Source organism: Agrilus planipennis, unplaced genomic scaffold (assembly GCF_000699045.2).
Source record: "Agrilus planipennis isolate EAB-ADULT unplaced genomic scaffold, Apla_2.0 scaffold279, whole genome shotgun sequence".
NCBI classification, from domain to species: Eukaryota; Metazoa; Arthropoda; class Insecta; order Coleoptera; family Buprestidae; genus Agrilus; species Agrilus planipennis.
The window spans coordinates 279,513-303,686 of record NW_020438981.1 but is presented as its reverse complement, the minus strand read 5'-3'; the positions used below and the strand labels follow the sequence as shown (position 1 = coordinate 303,686).

Here is a 24,174-nt window from a genome sequence, read left to right as displayed (position 1 = left end):
ACGACCACTACATTTCCATTCCAGGAAAATAATGGAATCCCATGACTACAAAAATACCAATTTGCCCGAGTACAATTCAAGTTTACATTGCTGCTGTTCAACACACACACTGGATTAGGCTATTATTTCTTTCGACAATCTCATTATCTAGGAAGTATTTGAATGTTTCCACAGGCGAATTTACGTTCATATTTGCAATTTTAGATGCATATTCCCCGTCAAAATTCATTTTTCTGATCTACATCAGTTATGAAAGTTCCATCAGCGGTCAAATTTTCTTTAGTGGATGAGTTTTTTATGGTTGCCAGGAAACATTATCATTCTAGTTATTATGAACTGACACGTGGTTGCTATTCACCAACACCCAATTTTATGCACTGTATAATAAACCAATTAACCATATTTACCGTTCCCCCCTCCCCACCTTCGACTGATTTTGTGGCGATCTAACTAACCACTACGCGTTCCTAAACGTTCATACATAAAGTCGAATATACAGTAATGTACCATTCATTTTAAATAAAGTAAGTGCCGTAAAGAATATGGTTAGTTTATTAACCACATACGTTTAAAGGATTAAAATTCCATCCAAATTAGGGAACATTAAACTTTGATTTAGGTAGCAACCTATATTATATTTCTTTTTAATAAAGGAAGATCGATATGTTATAAAAGAGTTTTTGAAGATATCTTAAATAATTATATCGTAGCTAGCGGTTAATTCATTGAAAATTTCCATAATGTGATAAAAAGGTTATTATCACAAAATAACATTTAAATTAATCTACGCGGCACATAAAAATTGTTGCCAAAGTTGTGTGATTGATACGTTAACTTTAAAAGGATGATATCGCGCCTAATAAGTACGTACCTACAGTGAAGGCCCAAACCTATTTACAATTCAGTAATACAGCCTTGTTTTGACTCGATAACACTATGTTGGTGAGCTTCCTAAAAACAAAGCACTTCAATATGGTAGAATCGCGGATACGGAATGAAATAGGAGCGGAATATGAAGTGTGTTTAAAGACAAGGGAAATGAAGCCTCTAAGGGGGGTGAGTATGTGGAGCTCATACATTTGCCTGAAGTGGAATAGCTGCGCCAATGCGCCTATTTACTGTTTAGTTACAATACATTTAAATGTAGCTTCAGTTTTATTAGATATAGGTACATACGTATGCAGTAACTTTAAAAATTAATATTTTTTTATTTTATTTTGAAGTCATATTTTGTTGATTGTTAATAGTTTTCAATTTATGATGTTCTCAGAAGTTTGTTGTTAAAATTAATTCAAAAGAATTTTTTTCTGTATGTTATTCCGTAGTCCAATGTGTAAAAACATAGGCTTTGTTGTCTCGTTCCTATAGGACTTATTTAGAAACAAAGGTGGGTAACGCTGTGTTGAATGACACTTTTGTGTTAATATCATTCAGTGTATCACATGTGTTAGAAAAATCTATTCGTTACCAATGATAGGACTTCACACTTTAACGACAGCTTGATATCTAACAATTGAATATAACATTCCGCTGTCGGTGTGTTCTGTGCTGTACTGTCAAATCTGTCATAATTCTAATAAGCTTTATTGGTACATGGTTACATGTTGGATTCTTGAGTTGTCAGCGATCCTGAGGCAGAAATCACCGATTTACAATTGTTACATGTAGGAACCTTCGACTCCTGGTGAGTAATTGTAGTAGTACCATAAACCAGTATCAGAGACCATGGCCGCTATGCAGGTAGTTTCTAAAATAAGTAGCAAGCTTGCATTGTTTGTTGTACTTCCATTCCATGGGGTTTTAGGTTCTACTTAGGTGCTGTAGGCACTTTAGTAGCATCTTAATATTTTTTGGTAACGGAGGATTGCAACTTGTTCTGTAAAAATGTAGCTTCCTATTTGTGGCCGGTCACTCGTTTTCTTGATCCATTTCATAAAATATCGTTTCTGTTTTCGCGGTCGAAGTTGTTTGCAAGCTGTGAAATTTCTGTGGAATGTAAAGGCCAAATATGATCTTCAACGGATCTCTATTGCTCGATTGCTCTCTCGTTGGCGCGAGCATCCTATCTGCTAAAGCTTCTCAGAGAGATCAGTTGGTTGCATTTTCATGCTTACTAAATCCTATTTGGTTGGATTAGTCTCTTATTTCTTCATTTTCATTACTATATTATGTGGTGTGCTTTTGCTATTATTTCACATTCTTCGTCACTTTTTTTTATTTCCTTCAATCTGTTACTATTTGTTTCTAACTCTTAATCTTCACTCCTCTTAGATCCTCTTCTACCTCATCTAACCATCTTCATCTAGACCTTTATCTTGCTTTTCTATTTCTTGGATTCCACTCAGTCATCATTTTCACATTTATAGGTATATGTCAGTTTGTGCTTTTATAGTCTGAACAGTGTCTTCATTTTTAAAAATTGAAATATTTCCTGGTTTGTTCTCCTCACATTGTGTAATATATTTTTAACCAAGCCGTAATAAAATTGAAAACACGCAACTCGCCCTGCTTGTGAAGAAAGGGTTGCAAGTTATAAGTAAAAAATATTTTGTCTGAGACTGATAATAAAAAGTCTTTAAATGCTAAAGAAATAAAAGACATGGCATTTGTAAACACAGACGAACATATAATTTTTTTATTTTTTAATAGCTATTATTGACAAAAGAAATCTCGGAAAACACGTGTGATAGAATTCATACTCTCATGTCATAAATCATTGTCGATTAATTATAATTTTATCAATACAAAAATACAACTTACAATGTTCACTTTCGTTTTATATTATATCGATTCTTTACTTATGAAAACTAATGTTGATACTATCTTGCTTAATTTTGCAGCTCACCATGCAACACATTGTTAGTATGGTTTGTATTTTTTACATGCGATGTTAGTGAGCATGTAAATATATCTAAGTGAAGAAATAGATGCACGGGAATGAAGCTCAGATGAAAGTGCCAATCAGGTATTTATGCTCTAAACGTTACTCATAACTATTTGGTACATTGGTTTCTATTAAATTAAAAAATATATAAGATGCGAGTAATGCAAAACGTTCAATGTTGATTATTTTTATGTTGTTTCGTATCCAATAACGTAATACTCAGTAATGCTGTTGTCTCTAATAATACCTGGTGTGACAAATGTATACACGTAATAAGTTCTTATACTGAAGGTGCTCCAATGAATTTCCATTTTGTAAGTACATGGTTGTTTCTCTTAAGCTGAATTATTGGGAAAATGTTAAATTGACAATGATTTTGTATTTCTTGAATGAAGTCAAATATTGCTTCAATGCTATTAATTCCACTTGTAAATGACTCTCGAAGATTGCGATGGTTAGTTTAATTGTCTTTTACATTTATTTACCTGTCTACTAATTAAATTGTAGGAATTTTAATTGCTACACTTTTTATAATCAGTTCTAGATTGTTGCATGATGTATTTTTATCCTAATTAATTATTATTTCATCATAACTTATTAGAATTAAAAATTAAAATGAAGGAAAATCATATACTGAATGGATCTTAATTAAGCTAGATTTTTATAAATTATTATGATTGAAAAATTGGTAAGAAATACTGTAAAGCAAGCTGTCACCATAAAATTCTCCAGCTTAAGCAAAAATTTACCATAAAAGGCAGCAGGTCAGAAAATAAACTATTAAGTGGTCTCTAAAGTTTTGGCATCATACATGCCATATTACAAGACAAATAAAAATAGTGTTAACGAGCTTTGATACTTATATGACACATTGGCAACCTAGCAAAGTAAGAAAAGGAGCGTAAGGTGATACAAAAGTTACAATACTTATGCGAAATTTGAAAGAATATATTGAATCAACGATTATCGTTAGTTAATAAATAATATCATACAAAAATGTTTGTTTTCTTAACATGTTTAAGAGAATGTGAGGAAATATTGGAAAAATTAATTTTATTTTACAGAATACCAATGGAATATTTATGCCAATAAAAATGAGTATTGGATTACACCATGTTGAAACATTGTTTTTTGCTTTTAAATCAGTTCATTTGATATAATGAACCAGATGGGTTTGCAATAGAATGGACTAGCTTTTGGTTTATTTCTAGCTTAACAAGCAAAAGTTAAGGGAATTAACATGTCTTTGAAATTGCAAAATAGCAAATAAAGAGAATAAAGTTTCGATCAACTACGATGTACGTTACGCATGCAGCATTAATGTTGCTCACTCTGTTTCGCTTAATCCATCGATGATGTGCTTCGGCTTGCCTTTGTCGATGCTGTTGGGCTTCATGGGAGAGAGAACAGCGTCTTCCACCTGCAGCTGCAGCAGCTTGTCTTTCTTGCCAGGCTGCCCGCCCCTGTGAACACTACATGTACCCTCATATTACACAACATTGGTTACAACAAATATCGCATGCATGCCACTAATGCCATCGTAGATGTGTATTGCAGGTATTAATTTTTCAATATTTCATTGCAAGAAAATTTAGAATTGCTGTTTCTTCAACTTCTTACATTTAAAACTCAGTAAACTTCATTAACTTTCTAAAGAAGTAGAGATGACTGGTTTCCACTTCATTATTATTTAAAGGCTTGGAAGATCGGCAATTAGTAATCGATTCATATTTTTAATTTTATAACTGTTACTAGGTAATATCAATGGAAGACTGTTATTAAACTGAGATATGAAGATATGCTTTGAAAATACAGGCTGCAGCAAAATCGGAATTCGTAAAACGAAGACACTCAAAACGGAACTAACGTAAAGCGTAAGGCATGACTTCATTTAAAAGAAAATATTAAAATTAAAATAAAAATGATTCTGTAAACATCAGAAGTAGGTTTCAGATTGAAAGTAGACATTATCAAAAAGTTTATTTGTGATTCGTTGATTTCATCTGAGGACCGGTTAGATTACTATTGTTAACTCATGATTTCAATGTAAAAATGACAGTTTGACATATCGCTAAAGCTAATGTTTAAAAATCTGCATAGAACGAGTTCTTCATGAATAAAATTATCATTTAGTTTCTAACCTTACCAAATTCTAATAAGATCGCTTGAATAGATGGTCATCCTACCTAATTACATCCATGTTAAAAATTTTAATATAACGCTGATTGACTATTTTAAGATGAGAGCGAGAACAGCAATATTTGTAAATGACATATTATAACAAATGAGTTTTCACTCTGATTTATGATTCATTAGTACTTATCATTTTAAATCAAATTTTGGTCATTTTATAAAGTGTTCAGACAAATTATAAGATTTTGCGAAATTTTAAAATAGTATCTATTAAATTGTTGAATGCTCAAAGGTCTATCATCCCGTTAAAATGTACAAATTTTTTAAAGCTTTTATTTGACTTGCAATGCTTATATGTTTGTTAGTTTAGGTCAAATCTTGCGAGTTTAATTAGAACCACTTGTTATCCTACGGAATTGAATTTTTACATGTTAGTTCGGTTCCGATGTCAATGCATTTTTCTGGTAAGCGTTATCTTGATTAACATTCAGGATTAGCCCCATATTAAGGAACTCTTCAAAAGTCATCAGCACGGAGATAAAATTTTATGTACGGATTTTATTATGGTAATCAAGATAACCTATTATAAGTGTCAACATGACATGACTACTACATTGAAGGTTAACTCCTAACGATAACAGATAGCAGCACAGACATGAAATATTGTATATGAACAGCACATCCGGATCCTATTCCATTTTCAGATTTATATCAACAATTTAAAGAAAAATGCAAAAAAGATAACGAAAATCAGTTAAAAAATATGGCTCTTGAAAAAGGTAAAATTCTATTCGAATTCGGTTTGAAAAATTTGGTCTTACAAGAAAAGCAATTGTTTCTATTAATAGGATCCGGTGTAATCACTCTTCTATGAACAGTAGCCTATATCGACAAAAAATAATTTCTTCGAATTTATACAAATGTGGAGAGTCTCAAGACTCGATCGAACATATTTTTTGGAATTGTAGACTTTTTGATGTAGAAAGAAGTGAGTTATTGAAAGAATTGAGAAAAGCAGGACAAAATGTTCCTTATTCTTGTATTGCTATGTTGGCTGCTAATGATAAAAAAATTATTCCAATTATTGCTAAGTTTATCATGAAAATCTTTATGTATAAAAGAAACAATTATCTTGATAAAAAAATTGTATGAAGTTTAGTTTGTAAGACAAATATTGTAAAAGTTCTTATTGTATTTTTGTACTTAGAACTTAAGTTCAATTCATATGTACAAAGATAGCTACTGATGTAAAACCATGAAGGCCAATAAACGCAAAGTCTATGTCTATATGAACAGTAGTCTTTTTAGACATAAAATTAGTGATAAGGAAACATAGATGCGGAGAGTCACTGGACTCTATTAACCACCCTGTATAGAGTTGTGCATTGTTTGGGAGAGAAGGAGCTGTATTACCGAGTAATTCGCGAAAAATTGTTAGATTTGGTCCATTCTCTATAAATTTCTTGTTAGCAAGCTGTATCTCATTATTGGAAAGTTGCTAAATGACACAAAATGTAACGTATAATTTTTATAAGTATAATAATTATTTGTATAAGAAATCCATATTTTTTTACTATTAACTTAATTTAATTTTTAGATTTTGTATGAAACTGTTAGATACTGTAAAAAGTATAAAACTGATAATTGTTTAAGATTTGGTAAAATGTAGTATCTGTCTTTGACTGACTGGAGTTTCTTTAATACCCCTGTCTGCCTGAGGCGGGTTGATTCGTTGAAATAATGTTATCATAAGGTTGTGTTTGTTCCAATATACACGATAACTTTTATTATATTTACCATCACGATTTGGGAGTTATACAAACATCACATTTACCGTAACATAACTTTCACTACTTAAAATAACAACAATTGTTGCTACTCATATAATTATGATTAAAGTAAATTGAAATTAAAATTTATAATCTTCACCTATACTTGTTTATTACTTTATCCAAATCTTCCAAGATATTAAATAAAATATTCAGTTAATGGGATTATTTCTGTGTCATTTATCACTTTGTCAAAATTAAGTAGATATTATACATAATGACTGGACAGTATATAGAATATTGTAGGGATTTTTCGCGAACAGTGACGCGTATGTTTGGATTAGTTGAATGCTGAATTTCAAATGTCGCTGATGTTGTTAAATCAGATGGAACAGTTGATTTGTCTCACATTCCAAGCGATGATATACAGGGTGAAGTCAAAAATATCATGGAAAACTACAAACCAACGGAATGTGTCGTAAACGGGAGTAATGAAAGAAGTAGACGAGCAGATCGAAAAGTGGGTCAAAGAAGGAATCGTAAGACCTTGGAACTCGAAGAATTTGCAAGTCCAGTGGTGTTGGTTCGCAAGCGCGACGGATCGGTACGGATTTGTGTTGATTTTCGTAAATTAAATGAAAGGATTATAAGGAGCAGATATCCGCTTCGGATAATAAAGGACCAGCTAGATCGTCTATAGGCAATGGAAATTTTCACAACCCTGGATCTGAAGAATGGGTTCTTTCATGTTCCAATTGACCCAACAATTGTCAAATATACGGCTTTCGTCGTGCCGAATGCGCAATACGAGTTCTTGAGGGCTCCTTTCGGACTTTGTACGTCCTCGGCAGTCTTTCAACGATATATTAACGTGGCGTTTAAAGACTTGGCGAACAAGGTTATTGTCTTAATATATATGGATGATTTAATAATACCCTCCATAGAACATGAAGAAGATTTAGGGCGACTTAAGGAGGTAATTAGAACGGCTAGTGATTTTGAACTCGAGATAAATTGGAAAAAGTGTCGTTATTTACAAACAAAGGTACATTATGTATTTGGGTTATATTGTAGAAAAAGGAACTATAATGCCATCAGAAGATAAAATCAAAGTAATTAGTGTTTCCGTAAACCGGTAATCTGCGCGGTGTTTTTGGACTCACCGGATTTCTTCGGAAATTATTGGGCGACCCTGAGTTATTGAATTAAGTGGCAAGACAAGCCCGACGGAAAAACATTATCATAGTTACGAACTAGAGGTTTTGGCGATAGTGAAGTTCCTTAAAAAATTCAGAAATAACGGACTGTAAAACATTTACGATAACGATTAAGAAGAAAGACATGTGTACACGGCTTGTGAGATGGGCGTTGTTTTTGCAAGACTTTGATTTTACGGTAGAACATCGACCGGGTACGAGTTTAAAACATGTCGACGGATTAAGTCGGAACTCTTTAGCAACCGTAATGTCGATAGATGTTGAAGAAGCGGGAATATTGGCCCAAATAAAGAAAGCTCAAGAAGAAGACAACGAAATTAGAAGATTGGCGGAATCAGATGAAGGTGAACATCGAATGCAAAATGGGTTGTTGTACAAAGAAGTTGGTGGTGAATTTTTGATCGTTGTCCCGAAGAAGATGCAAGCAAGTTTCATTAAATTTATTCACGAACAAGGTCACATGGGAATTCCTCAGACGGAGAAACTATTAAAGAGGGATTACTGGTTTCCTAATAAGCGGGCAAAAATCGAGAAACTGTGTGAAATGTATTTTGGCCAACCGTAAAACAGGGAAAATGGAGGGAATGCTAAATCCAATAGAAAAGGGAGACGCTCCACTGGACACCTACCATATAGACCATCTGGGGCCACTGGCATCCACCAAGAAGGGGTACAAATACATCTTCGCAGTAATAGATGCATTTACGAAATTTATATGGTTGTATCCAATCAAGACCGCAACTGCTTTGGAAGCGATCGAAAGGTTGAGGAAACAATCCGTCTGTTTCGGCAATCCAAGAAGAATCATATCAGACAGGGGTTCAGCGTTTAGAGCCCAGGACTTCGAAAATTATTGTGTTTCTGAGAGAATTAAGCAGGTGAAAATTACGACGGGGGTGCCCAGAAGCAATGGACAGGTCGAGAGGTTAAATAGAACGCTGATTCCAATGGTAACAAAATTATCGTATCCAAAAGCGGAAAATTGGTACAAGTACATTGATCGATGCCAACAATACATCCACCACGTGCCGACCCGCAGTACAGGGTTTGATCCATTTACGTTGATGTTTGGAGTTCGTATGAAATTAGAGGACGATACTGACCTTCGGAAAATTTTAGAACAAAAAGAAGCTCAAAATTTTGTCGAAAAAGGACGTGATTTGCTGGTCCAGGCCAAGAAATCCATTGCGAAAATACAAGAGGAGAATAGAAAGTATTTCAACAAGAAACGAAAGGAAACTACGTCATACAACCTTGGGACATTGTTGCCATCAAGCAAACGCAATTACGAACGGGATCAAAATTCTAGCCAAAATTCTTGGGCCCCTACGAGGTAATTCAGTAGCTGCCCCACGACCGTTATCTAGTCCAAAGGATTGGAATCCATGATGGAGCCACCCGCACGACGACAGCGGCAGAATACACGAAGTATTGGGCACATCCACATTCAGAATCTGTTGGAAATAGCGAGAACGCCGATGAAAATAGCAGTTCGGGGTCGAACAGCATGCAGGATGGCCGATTGTAAGGACTTTTCGCGAACAGTGTCGCGTATGTTTGGATTAGGTCGGCTTAGTGCACGGGGCAAGGGAAAAAATTGATAAACAAGTGATTTTTGACGCATACAAAAAGTGTGAACGACGGGAGTGGACGGCGAACCGCGAAATTAAGAAGACGAAAATGTGTTTAGTTTATATTCCTTCATTAATTCTTTTCATTATTGTGTTAGTTTTCTCAATTATTAATGTACTTACTTAAAATACCTTCTGTCCCCTGCATTAAATCCCACAATATCCGAATTTATTACTTTCGCTGTAACGTATACGTATTTAATTATTAAAGCCCGTTCTAATTGGCTATTGTCCGTAGGGTTGGACTTCGAGTAACTGAAGAACCGTTCAACGATAGACAGCACAGGCAATTCTTACTATTTTTATACGAAATTTGGTGTAGGCATTTTATTATAATATCCGGTTTTAAGTTTGTCAGTCAGGTCTGACTCCAGCAGCACAAACATGAAATGTTATGTACGCATTTATTTTTTAATATACTCTTTGTACTAGCGACCATACAAGAATGACGCGTTAAATGAAATAAACAGGATAAAAGTGCGAAAACGAAAAAACAAAAAATATATTTAGTAAAAAGACATTTTTAAAAACTAGATTTTATTTTAATGTTCTGAAAAGAAGAAAATAAATTTTAAATTAAATCAAATCGATAATCAGATGGAACAGTTGATTTGNTCAATTCTTTAAATTATAAAATTTATATGACATAAAAACATGTTGCGAATTTACCTCTGTAAATAAACAAGAATATAATGGGTACGCATAAAGCTTGATCTTGATAATAAATTCTTAGAAAAAATGTATACATGTATTTCATAAAATAAATTTACACAGGCAAATCACGCGATAAACTTTTATATCATATAAATTGTATAATTTCAAAAATTGATAGGTTTGATGTAATTTAAAGTTCATTTTCTTCTTTTTAGATCATTAAAATAAACTCTTGTTTTTAAAAATGTCTTTTTACTATTAATTTATTAAATTTATTGCCTACGTACATGCGATTTTCCTAGCCCTTTCATTTTTACCAGAAAATTGATTATTCGGACAACCCCATTAACCACCTATTTATCCAAAGGATAATCGGTTTAGTACTATATTCATTTGCATTATTTACAATAAGCTAAAAAATTAAACAATAGATATTGAATAGAAGATGATACACCGTCACACGTAGAACTTTTTTAATGTCATTAGCTTACTGTATAAATTTCCGACAGTTCATCTACAATTTCACCTACTTGCTGTAATTAAGAACATTCAACGAATAACTACTGCAGACTATGCAACGTAGTGAACGCCATCTGTTTAGATGTTGATGCTTTCAGACAGAACACTTCCACATACGGAGTTATGTTTAATTAAAAACAAATACAAAGAAGAAATGCAAGTCGCTAATGGTTACAGGGTATCACGGTATAAGTTCTATGGTACTATGAAAAGATGGTACGGAAAATAAGTTCTTTATAATTGCTTGAACTGAATTGCTTCAGTTGAATTGCATTAGTTTCGTTGCTTGAACTGAGTTTGACTTAAGTTACATACTTTGGCGTATCGTAGATGTGTCCGAAATTCAATTTTTTTATGATTGGAAATAATTAATATGTAGAGATAGGGTAGATACACCCTTCGATAAACAGAGATGCTAACGCCCATTCGGTTCTGAAAATATTGAAAATGTTCAAGTCACAATTAGAAGACGCCGACACAGGAGGGTGCTTGTAAAGGTTTACGATAGTTATTACATTTGAAGAGTACACGGGAAAAACGAAAAAGTCAAAAATATCGAAAATCAGGATTATTACACCAAATGGTAATTAAGCATGGGAATTTCATTTCGTCTACAGTAAACCATTGAAAAGCCGATCGAAGTCCCTTATAATGGCGTGGGAAAATAGGCGTACAATGAAATAGCGATCTAAGTCCTCCCAATTTATGAATAACTGATCCAAGTCCGACTGCCAATCCAAGTCGATCTATTTCTTTTAATTATTTGTCAATTTTTAGTCCAATTCTAATCGTGTTCAAGCTTGCAGTGCATATTTGGTCGTTGTTAAGGTCGGAAGTAAGAACATTATTAACATGTCTAGTAGTGATAGCGACTCTATGCCATTGTTACACTTCCTTAGTAAATCACGAAAAAGAAAATCTTGTGGTCGTGTAAGAGATGTTGACAAACATGTCCGAAAATTTCTATGCTACCAATTAGAAGATGTAGACCACGGAAAAGTGAAGATACTGCAAATACAAAACTAACAAAACTATGTTTTTCTTCTTTGCAAGAACTATAAAGAAACAACCGTTTTCAGAAAAGGAAACCTCTTGCTGGCCCATTGCGTTTCAAAGGATCTCAGAATGANCTTTTAATTCTTTGTCAATTTTTAGTCCAATTCTAATCGTGTTCAAGCTTGCAGTGCATATTTGGTCGTTGTTAAGGTCGGAAGTAAGAATATTATTAACATGTCTAGTAGTGATAGTGACTCTATGCCATTGTTACACTTCCTTAGTAAATCACGAAAAAGAAAATCTTGAAGCTCAAATATTATTTTTTTTTGGACTTAGATCTCTTTTCCATATGTTTTTGTGTAGTGTAACATTATTTTCTGAGGTTTGTTTTTGATAGTACTTGCTTTAGTTTTTGCCAGAACGTTAATAAATCATGATATAAAGACAAATATATATTTTGTTTTCTTTTAGTATGTATTACCGGGACACTTTCAAACTTTAAAATTGATTTATCTTAAAACTTGCCAAATCGTTTTTTCCGTGTGCTCTTCATTTATTTGCAACAATCGAATGATTCTGACAGTTGAAGAATCGTCACTGGAATGAAGAAAACTTTATTTTAAGTTATGAACATTAACGTTTCATAAATTCACTTGGTACCTAAGCAGGGATATTTGTTATATATGATTGGTAAATTTTTGTTAAGTAACAAACCATGAGAATCCTGCTGATTATGATATTTTAATTTTAATTATCTACCTAAATCTTATATTATCAGTCATTAGTCAATTTACAGTAGGCATCTTTTATATTTGTTTTATTGTATTTATCACTGTATATGTTTTTATTTGTATCATATATTATTTGTATCAATAGTCATTTGTTGTGTCCTGTGCTCTACGATTAGTTTTAATTATTAGCGACTAGAGTCCAGGAAGTCACTAATACTCAGTCATGCGGGGAGTTCAATGTTTAATATCATCAGCTGTTCTGTTTTTCGTCTCTTCGTGTTTAAGTCGCTTGTTATGGTGTGCAGTGTATTTAATTTATTATTTGCATGACTACTGTGAATTTGCATCCAGTTACTAGAAAGTGACTAATCCTCATTGCGATTATCCATATAGATCCTGTTGTACGTAATAGAGTGATAGAATGGGCGCTAGCTCAGTGGTATGGATGTTCGGCTAGAACACCGTTCTATTCACGGCCGATAAATTACTTACTCTTTTTAATTTGTTTATTATTTATTTATATTCCAAATGCAACTCAAGTTTTGTAAAATATTGCTTATCCTTACAAAACATATGTAGATATCAACTTTTTACCCAACCATAATTCAACTTCAGTATTCAATTCAACCTAACCTAACTTTACCTAACCTCAACTTTGTCGCAGTATTAACAGTGTCTTGAACGTATGAAGATGAACAAGAATCGTTTAAATTGTATCCTAAATGATATAATTCCCATTGATGGTAGTTTTCCTTTTTAACTAAGGGAAGCATTACACACTTTCTTATAGTTATTAACAGTCGGGACCGAAACGTAATATGGTAATTCCCCGTTTATTTCTATCCGCTAACGATACTTTTGGACGTAATGTGCATAGGTGTAAATGTATGCTCAGTCAGTAATGATCCACCAAACAGAGGTAAATCGTCCGTAATTGTTGAGTATTACCAGTAGAGAAACAGTGTGATAATAGCTAAGAATAATAAAAGTGTATTTACTATAATTTATGTATTGTTGTATAAAAAGCGTATTTTGAGCTGATTTTTAAATTAGACTTTATTCTCTGCTGGTCCACCGCGACCGTCTTGCAAACTTGCTTTTTAGTCATAATAGTTCGAGCAGAAATACACAGAAAGCGAAAAGACAATATACCTAATAAAAATAGAAATACGTATTTGTATATATTAAGTTTTCTTTCATTTGTAATGTTCGTGGGTTTAACAAATTAACTTCTAAGACTCACAACGACAAAAACTATTTATTTACACTAGTTATTATTAATGGACTTAAAAATACGGCGTACATGAAGAAAGGCGACCGCGGCTAGTCGGCGAATCGATAAGCCGCTCACACAGACGTTTGCCAGATCGCACATAAACACGCTCGTGCTCGCTACACATTGTTTAATTTTAGCAGTAAATCCTCAAAAATTTCAATAATACCTTATTATTTCTAATATATCCTCGCTTTTCTAAATAAATCCCCTTAGTTCCTCAACGTAAAAATACATGTCAGGACATTTCGCACACTGTACATTTTACACGACTATACATTTCCTACCCTGCTCGATGACAACGAAAATTCTTAGCAAGGTGCCAGTCAGTTATTTAAGTAACCATAGAACATTTCACTCCCTGCATTTGCAAATCAGGTAACGTAAATATTAAAAGATTTTCCAAATTAAGGTATTAACGTCTGTCAGTATCAGTATTCTTATTGTATGCAGAACACGCCCATGCACGTCAGCTTATCTGGAATTGTGACTAATACCAAAATAATGGGACCGGGGGTTTTAGAAAGGAGAGACACTCTTGAGCCTGCTTGATTCGCGACCGGTTGTTTTATCTTTTATCGTGTATTACGCTGATATGTGCATATATAAAATAATGTAAATCAATGACTCGTTAATATGTTTGCCTATTTAAAATAAAAACTAAGATTGTGTCTGAATTCATCTCCAACATCTCAGGAGTGGGATTTTGACTCTGAACGCACACAACTGTGCGTAAAAAAACTGTTAAACGTGTGTGTATTTCTTTTTATGGAATATTCAGTGTGTACGTTATGGAGCCTTCCGAAAGCCTGTCCGAAAGCGAAAGGTCCCGCACTCCCCCTGTTTCGATGGAAATGATTGAAAACATGAGTAGAGAACTGGGCAGATTACGCCGTGCGGTACCTAAATAGTACGACTTCGGTGCATGAAAGTTTACCTTAACGTAAATCTATCGTCAATTGGATGCTTTTTGAAGATACTAATATCCTATCAGACTTTGATCCAAAATTAAGTAACAATCGGTGGATGATTGGTTAAAGAAAATCAACGAATGCGCAGAAATGTACCACTGGGACGAGGTCACTGTTATTTATTTAGCCATGGGAAAGTTAAAAGGGCTGACAAGGGTTTGCTATGAGGGTTTAAATAGTAATAATTTTACATGGACAGAGTGGCAGCAAAAATTTAAATAAACCTTCCCGTTTAAAAAGAACTTTTCCGAGTTGTTTTATGACGCTGCCACCTATAAGTCAGAATTTGGGCAAAATCTAAGCGAATACTGTTTCACCAGATTATCAAAACTAAACAAGTTAAAACTAGTTTTATCTGAGGAACACATTGTTTATTGTGTATTTATCCATAAAAGCAGTAATATTGGATATACCCATCCCTAAAAATATCCGACAAATCAGACAGTTTTTGGGGCTGGCTGTGTATTTCCGGAAATTTGTTCGAAACTTTGCTGTTATAACACAAACCTTGACAAAATTATTAGAAAAAGATTCTTTGGGAATGGAAGGACGGACAAAACAAAGCTGTAGACAAAGTGAAGGAAATACTAACCACCCGACCAGTCCTAACAATATTTGACCATGTGTGGAAAACAGAAGTCCATACCGACTCCAGCAAACTGTGTTTAGGCGGCATTCTAATTCAAAAGGATGACAAACAGAACAAACATGTTGAAGCCTTCTACAGCAGACAAACTACGGGGTTAGAACAAAAATATCATTCGTATGGATTGGAGACGCTCGCAGTCCTAGAAGCTATGCGTCATTTTAGAGTGTACTTAATTGGAATCAAATTCAAATTGATAACAGACTGCAGTGCAATCAAAAGTACTGCTTTTAAAAAAGGATATCGTTCCCCAGATGGTGGCTTGAAATGCAGGACTTTGATTATGAAATTGAATACAGACCTGGTGCCAGATTGGCACATGTAGATTGCTTGAGTAGTAACCCATCTGAAGAGAAACACCATAATAAATATAACGGAGGCTGATTGGCTAAAAACTACGCAGTTAGAGGGTAAAAAAATATGTCGAATTCGAGAAATTTTAGAATCAATTAACCAAGATCCAGGCTTGAAAGTAAATTTTGACAACTATATATTAAAAGGAGGCAAAGTTCATTGGAAGTTGGGAAAAGATGCAAAATGGGTTGTTCCGAGAGCCAATCGTTGGCAGATATGCAAACTGTGTCACGATGATATGAGGCATCGAAGCATGGGAACTACGGCCCTTTGAAGCATTGTATGGGGGTAAACCATGTAGCATCCCAGAGTATAAGCGAATTGATGGATCAATTTGATCGTACGGACTTAGCGACCCTAAGGAGAAAAGTACAAGTTATGTGCAGATCAGATATGCAAAATATTCGATGAAAATATTTAAGACATAGAGGAATGCTATCTTTGTAAACTGTTCGGTGTGCACTAAAACAGTCGATACAAAGTAGCAGATTAAAGTGTGAAACACTCAATAAATGTTCGAAACACACACATGATTAATGTTTGTATGGCATCGAGTGCATCCTTGATGACGCAAAATGCTGGCGTAATTTAATCCTAGAAATTGAAAATAGATTTTAATGTCTAAGTCAAGACCGGGATTCAGGACAATCCGTGAATCAGGAAGGCCGAATGTAAGCAGAGCAGACCCATGCACGCCAGCTTATCTGGAATTGTGACTAAAACCACAATAATGGGGCCCACAATTTTTGAAAGGAGAGATACTCTTGAACTTACTAGATTCGCGACCGGTCATATATTGTTTTATCTTTTATCGTGTATTACGCTGATATGTACATATGTAAAATAATGTAAATCAAAGACTCGTTAATATGTTTACCTATATAAAATATGAAAACTAAAAGTGTGTCTAAATTCATCTCCAACATTATAATTCTAAATTTACTCAGTTCTGTCTCATCCATTGTTTTAAACGTTTCTTTGATTTTATCAGTGACGGAGAAAATTTGTTGTTAAGGTTTTTATTATTTTTCTTACTATTATTCGAACTTCAATAAAAAGTGTGCTACTACAAAAGTTAATTGTAAATTTATAAAGAATGGATTCATTTCTCGAATTTATGGACAGTTCTAAAGGAAAGCATGTTTCCATATACCATGACTTCGCTCATCAATTCAAAAATATCGAAAAATGGAAATAGGGGATGGACTTGCTGCAATATTGAAAAAGAAAAATGTAAATGGTCCATTATCACAAGTCTCTGTAATAAGTGTTACATTGCACACTTGCAAACATAATTTGGCAGAACTTGAAGTAAGGAAGAGTTTGTTTGCTACCAGAAAAAGAGCTTGAGAAGGAGAAATGTCAATTCCCAAAATTTGTAAAGAAGAAATGAGACAATTTTTTGTTAAAGGATTCGAATTTGTCGTTCCTTCTGATTGATCAATCAATAAAAAAAACAGTAAACAAAATCCACAGTGTTATCCGTAGCCCCCAAAAATCACCGCGTCAAGCCGCAGATATCGTTATATTCGAAGATACCTTTTTAATCGATGATGGGAGCTCATTCCATTTTAAAGATAATTCAAACTCTCAGGAAAGGAGCTTAGTGTTTGCATCAAATAATGGCGCGGGGTTGTTAGAAAACGCAGAGACGCTTTTCCTGGATAGGACATTTGAAGCAGTTTCTACAAATATACTCATTTCATGTCTATATCGGCAGCATTCAAGATAAAAGAAGTGTCGTTCTTGTTTTAGTTGCTATCTTAAAAGACAAGAAGAAAGTGACTTGCAACAGTGTGTTTCATTTGATGAAAGAAAAGTTACTAAAGTGGGAACCCAAAATAATAGAAATGGATTTTCAACAGGCTCCGATATCTTCATTGAACTGTTTGTTTCCTGATAAGCGGATGCAAAGTATCATTTTAAGTAGTGTCTACGGAGAAAATGCCCAGCGAGTGGACAACACCAAAGTTTAGAAAAACCACGAAGTTATAAGGGTGCATTTAAGAATGCGTGCAGCTATATGGTACATTTTTATTCCATTTGTAGAAGAAGCCTGGTTAATTGTAATGGAAACTGCTCTATCTTCACCAAGATTACAAGAAGGTTTTGTTTATTTCGTAGAAGAGTGGACGAAGAATTAGACCACATCGCTCGCCATGTGGAATAATTTTGGACAATAGCATCATACTAACAATGCGACAGAGGGGTGGAAAATAACATTATTAAATATCCATATCACAATGTAACACATCTTATCAAATGTTTAATGGACGAAGCTGCCTAAAGGTACTGATTTCGAAATTTGGAAAGAAAAAACAGTCAACTTCTAGTAGCCGTATACTATTTTAAGGTTGAAATCGTATATGAGACAATCGATGTGCACTTTAATAAACCAATTCAGCAATATAATATCAATCATTAGAGTACAGTATGCCACTGTGGAACAGTTGCAGTTATACCATATCATTGCTTACTGCATCAAGTTTATATCTTTCAGAGCTCCGTACTAGATTTTGTTACACCCTGTATATCGACTGACTGTTGATGATAACTAGATAACTGTTTATATCAGCCATCGGGCCCAAACCTAAAAAGTTTGTGATAACCTAACCTTTGAAACTTCTGCATATGTTGTTCCCCGCATACTAATTGATTTGGGGCAAAAAGCAATAATGACCGACAAAAGGTGTTTCCTTCAATTGGAGATTTCTCTTTTTGAAAAAGCGAAAATATATTTTGGGACAAATAAGTACATTTGGTTCTTTTGGCGCGTCCGACATTCTGAACATGACAAACGTATAATGTCAAAAAACTAAGTATCTCACAGTTGCTTTTCGTCTAATCTACTACTAACCTTCTCCAACAATTCTTTTGATGGATACTAATTGTCTAGGTCCTTAATTTTTTTTGTACCAAATCAATGAATGACGATGAGCCCCAAAAAAAGTCAGATAAGCACAGTTTTTACAAATAAAACAGTTGCCCAACTTGACATAATGATATATTCTATGCGAAGTCTCAGTAGCTAAGTAATCACAAAAATCCAAAAGTTTTAAATGACATTTATTGGCCTTGCACTACCTTATTATTTAAATAAAAACATGAATGAAGGCATTTGTAGGAATTATCCTACATCACGTATTTATTGAAAGATCTTCCGCCCTTTATTAATTGAATGTAATAGAATATTATTCCCACTGTTCGACTTTCATGTTCATATAATATTTTCTGAAAGGCTAAGTATACGACTACATTTGAATTTAGTGAAAAAATACGCTCATTGTAGTTCTACACATATGTACATAAAACCTTAAAGTACATCGAAAATAGATTAATCCCAAGGAAGCCTTAGGGTTTCATTCTTGACGTTTCTACATCTGTACTTCAATATTTTTGAACAATAGAACATTCCGTCTAAAGTACCCTTTAATCCACCATCGTCTACACTTGCCGAGACGTGGTTGTACTTGAAAGACAGTGTTCAACACATCTTGAGGTAAAGTAATTTTTCAAGGAGTTCTAGAATATCTCTTAAGAAACACAACTTCGTTAGATGTATTATAATCCTAGTTCTTTCTTTCTTATTATAAGTATGCAGCGTTGTTTTATTGATAAAAATGTGTTTTAAGAATTGGTTAGAATCAACTTTAATTCCTCTAGTCCTTATTGTTTCCATTTGGGCATTACAACTGAAAATTCTTTACGCAATAAAATATAGTACCGAGTACATTTTGCGCTACGTTTGAAACATTGTTCTTATGTTTGTGTCACACTACAGAAGCAACATACACTGCTCGTAATAGCAGACCTTTTTTGCTAAAAAAAGGCATAAATTGTGTCTATAAATTCAAATTTAATCAAAGCACATTTCAGATGAAAGAAAAAAACTACACAAAGTCTAATTGATAATTCCTATTTCAATTAGTCGTAGGTACCATTAGCATTATGATTTGTATTAATTGATAAATAAAGAAAAATAAACTTCTTTACAATAAAGTAAAATTATGTAATGTACCCACTTAAGACGGTGTGAAACTGCCAGACTAAAATAATTTCAAAAAGCTGAAATTTCTTGTTAAGAGGTATTTCTCTTTTTCCTGAAAATAATGAAACGCGAGTTTTAGACAAGAGACTTTCAGGTGTTCTCAACTATGAAATTTATGGAGGTTCAAAAACTACAAAATTTCTCAAAAATGCCGTGTTTCTTTACATAGTTTGATTAATTTTTCAAAAACAGGGACGGGCTGGTGTGGGAATATGCTGCGGGGTTCCCATTTTCTAAAATGCTCAAAAATTTACTAATGTAACTAATTGCAACGGGCTGGTGCAAGGTGTATCGTCGTCAATGTTTAGTTTTGGAACAGATATCTCTTTCCTGTTTATGAATACGTATAATCCTACTTTACAACAATAAAAACACAATTAATGAAATAGAGGATAAACACAGTATGGCATTCCCTCAAAAACTTTTGTGCGCATCAGATGCTTTACATTATAAAAGTTAATCATTTTTATAATTAACTCTTTTATTACACAATACTGTTTTATGGATTTATATAGTGATTTATTACACTAACTGTTAATGCTTATAAACTGTGATAGTGGCAACGGATAATGCGGTTCATGAATAGATATTTTTTTAAATATTCACATGACAAAAAAATTGGTTGGTGACGACAAAGCATGGACGGAGGTAGCGATGACGGATTTAGTGAGCTTAACTAAAAAGAATAACAACTTCAAGATTTTTATTGAAAACAAATACGCAGCGTGTCGATGTATAGGTACGTTTTTTCGTAATTGTAGCTCTCATTTTACAATACAAAATTAAAAACTTCAATGTCGATTGAAATTCTCATCTGAGAGATTTATGAATATGTCACAAAACACACCATTTTTTGGGAAATTGTGCAATTTTCGAGCTTCTATACATTTTTTAGGAAAATTCAATGAGCGTAACCCCTAAGTATTGATTAGATTATTGTCCTGGAACGATTTTAATATAATTCTTCCACAGCAAGCCAGAACCAAAACACTTTATATAATTAACAAAAACTTAATAAATGACTACTTACTGAATTTGACCTATATTCAAATTTTTACTATAAGGGCGATAAAAAGGTTTTGTTGGTTAGTTAATTGCTACTTTGGAAAATATAAATGATAAGAATGAGTGCTCAATATTATTTCACATTCAAAAATATGTCTTGCTGTTACATATTTTAATTTATCAAGCAGAATAGATATTACACATAAGGAAGCGTTTTCAACATTTTAAATTTGCACTTTCATTTAAAAAACGACTTAGAAAAGCGTTTAATAATTTTCTAGAGAGATTTCAGACAAATGAACAAGAAATTACTTTTCTATGTTAATGTCAAGCTTGAATATAAAGGCAGACTATGGTTTTTGATATAGTAGAACTAGTTCTTGACCTATTTTATTTCAATCAAGTACGAGAAAAACAATCCCAATGAAGTAGACCGGGAATAAACTTTTGATAATGTTAAATGGGAAGAGATGTTTAAAATACTTATGGACGTAAGGATTAAATTCAAAGATAGAAGATTGAAAAGTCAAATTCAGAATGGAAAACGAGCTAGATATATAAAACAAAGGGTAGCAGAGGATCGTGTAGCTTTTTACAAAAAAAAATTATTAAATGTGTATGTTTGGAGCATGGTTCTGTAGTATGGGTGTGAAACATGTACGGTGGGCGCGACGGAAAAGAAAAGGTTTTTGAGATGTGATACTATAGAGGGATATTAGAAATGGTTAGGTTAGTAGGCTATCGACGCTTTCAAACGTCTTGGGTACAGATATTAACAAAAAGCATTTGCGTAGCTATTAATGCTAGCGAGCGACCAATAATGTGAATATTGCCTAAGTGGTCCAAGGAAATCACAGAAGAACTCAAACCAAGGTAGCCGGATAAGGAATCGAACAGCGGTGTCCTTCGGATGCTAAGTTCTAATATATAACAGTTTTTTTTCACCTTATGAAATTGCAATTGTAATGTACGCCGGTTTACCAAAAACGTTACAAGAAATACAATATTGGAAACATCTAAAAGTTTTTAAGATGTTTATGTTACTGCTGCATATGTGCTTATAATCGTTTTCTTTATGAGAAAATTGGAACAAACATTACTTCTACGATATGCATTCTATCATTGGAATTTACTAAATGTACAATTATACGTTACTACATCAATATGGTTATGCATGCGTCTTTAATAATAAATAGGTATGTCTCAACTTAGGCCGGTCGATATACCAACAGGTTACCGCATAAGTTGACCGACAGCCAACGTTTCCCAACAACTACAGAATATTTTAACTGAAGGAATTACAATATAGAGGAAGAATGAAGCAATCAACGAGTACGGGCCGCCACTGTTGGAATTTAATTTGAAAATAATAACAAACAAAACAAGACAGTTATCACCACGCCCCTCGGAATATTAGAATTCTCTTTCATTAGCTTTAATCTATATGCCCAATGGCACCCACACATTCCAACGTTTCATTGATGAGAGAGTACGAGAACTTGACTTCTTGTACGCCCACATTGAACCCCTTTTAGTGGTTTCCGCGAACAACGATGAAAACGAGAAGTACTTTCGACTGGAGTCGTCAATTCCACAAAATATTATTTTGGTGCTTTTTTCCGAGATATCTGGTGATGAAGAGGACTGTTTATATACTTCCAGAGAGGATCTCTATCAAGCGTACCCAAGAGCCCAAAATAGCGAAAGAGATCCGACATAAACTTTAACCATCAATTCATGCACAAGATTGTTCCAGCTCAAATACCATTCAAAAGCCTTAAGGGCAACACCACTGGGAAGACACCAATCAGCTACTTCTATAGCATACAAGGAAACGTTCGTTAACGCGATGCTTATTGCATGGAAATTCCGCCATCTGAATTTTATCGGGCCGTTCACCACCTCCGTTCAGCACATCTCGAGTAGAGACAACGTTATTCCACCTCTTGATTTCGAGGCACATGCGGCCACCCAACGGCATAATCAAGACCTACAGGGCTGAGAAATGACTCTGGACTGATGCTGCGTTAAGTAGTCACCGAACAACGCTGTATTTGATTCTGTATCAATGAAGATTACCGCACTTAATTTCGCGCTTGCATCCAGTGTTAACAGGACAAAGTCTTTTGGCACGTCTCGACTCTGATTGGCAATTTTACATCGCCCTCTGAGCAACTTAAACACATTCTTATCTTCTTCATCGTTATGCCTTTTTCTGACGGATAAAAATTATTTATTATTATATTGCTTAACTGATCGCTCCTTGCGGTGGTCAAGGGCGATATCTTTTCGCGACAACGAAGTGGAGACTGTTATCAGGGCGTTCTACATCCACTCGGTCGCTTGTTCGTCTTTCACTCCGACTGACCACGGACTAAGGCATTTGGTTTGAGTCACTGAACTGACTGTTGGGCGTTGCCAACTTAAGAACCATGGTATATCAATGACATGATTGAGCACTACACTCCTAATTGCATTCTTGGGAATTCGGGCAGCTTGAGATGGTCAACTGCGATCCTCTCCGTATTCCTAGGGAATTCCTGATGTCCACCTCAGTCAAAGATATCAACAATTCTATTGACTTTCTTCGTAAGCTAAGGCAATATTTCCAGGAGTTATAACCAGTCAGTGGCATCAGATATAGCTGGCGAAGAATTATTATATTCAAAAATCCTGTTACAGTCATCCACGTCAATATGAGGCACGATAGGTGCATCGACAACTCCAAATTCCTTATGATGATCCATTTCACGCTCTTGATCCAAAACAAAGGCTATCTCGTTTCTATTGGTCGTCTGGAATCAGCTTACGTTATTTTCAACAATATCACGGCTGATACGACTAACGACGACGACAACGACGACCCTAATCCTCTTGTTTCGGGAGACAATTAAACTTCGTTACACTGGGACGCAATTCCACCCCCGTCAACTGCTGCAGCGCTGCCCGCTATCACCAATTGCTCATGTCTACCCTACCAAGCAGGGCTAAGTTAAACTAGTACAATTGGACTAATTTCTTCTGCCGATATTGTTTAGTTTTGTTGTATTTGTTGCAAAAGTTATGTAATATTTTACACTTTTATTTCACTATTTGTTTTACAATTTTAGTTTCCATATTGTTTGCAATAATTTATTGCTACTGTTTGCTTGTAGTTAACGCTAACGCGTTCAAAAGTTAATAGGAGAAGAGGACAGACTTTAGACGCGCACTTTGTTGACCAATGTCGAATTCTGTCTGGTAACAAAATAAATTTTCAGATCGTAAATTGTTCCGAGAAAAATGAACAGATGCCAAGTAAGTCGTTTATTTCGGCATTGATTTAAGTCAAATTGAATAGATT

The 24,174-nt window shown here is 34.2% G+C and overlaps 1 protein-coding gene across 3 annotated transcripts in view; it reads right to left on the bottom strand.

Annotated features, from left to right (window-relative positions):
• LOC108742486 overlaps positions 1 to 24,174 on the bottom strand; it is a 140,498-nt gene that overhangs the window by 15,721 nt on the left and 100,603 nt on the right. For 2 of the 3 annotated variants that reach the window (XM_018477722.2, XM_018477720.2), the window contains one exon: positions 4,216 to 4,356. In XM_018477722.2, coding sequence (XP_018333224.1) covers positions 4,216 to 4,356 — 141 coding nt within the window. The remainder of the gene's footprint in view (positions 1 to 4,215; positions 4,357 to 24,174) is intronic. The other variant, XM_018477721.2, reaches the window with a different exon arrangement.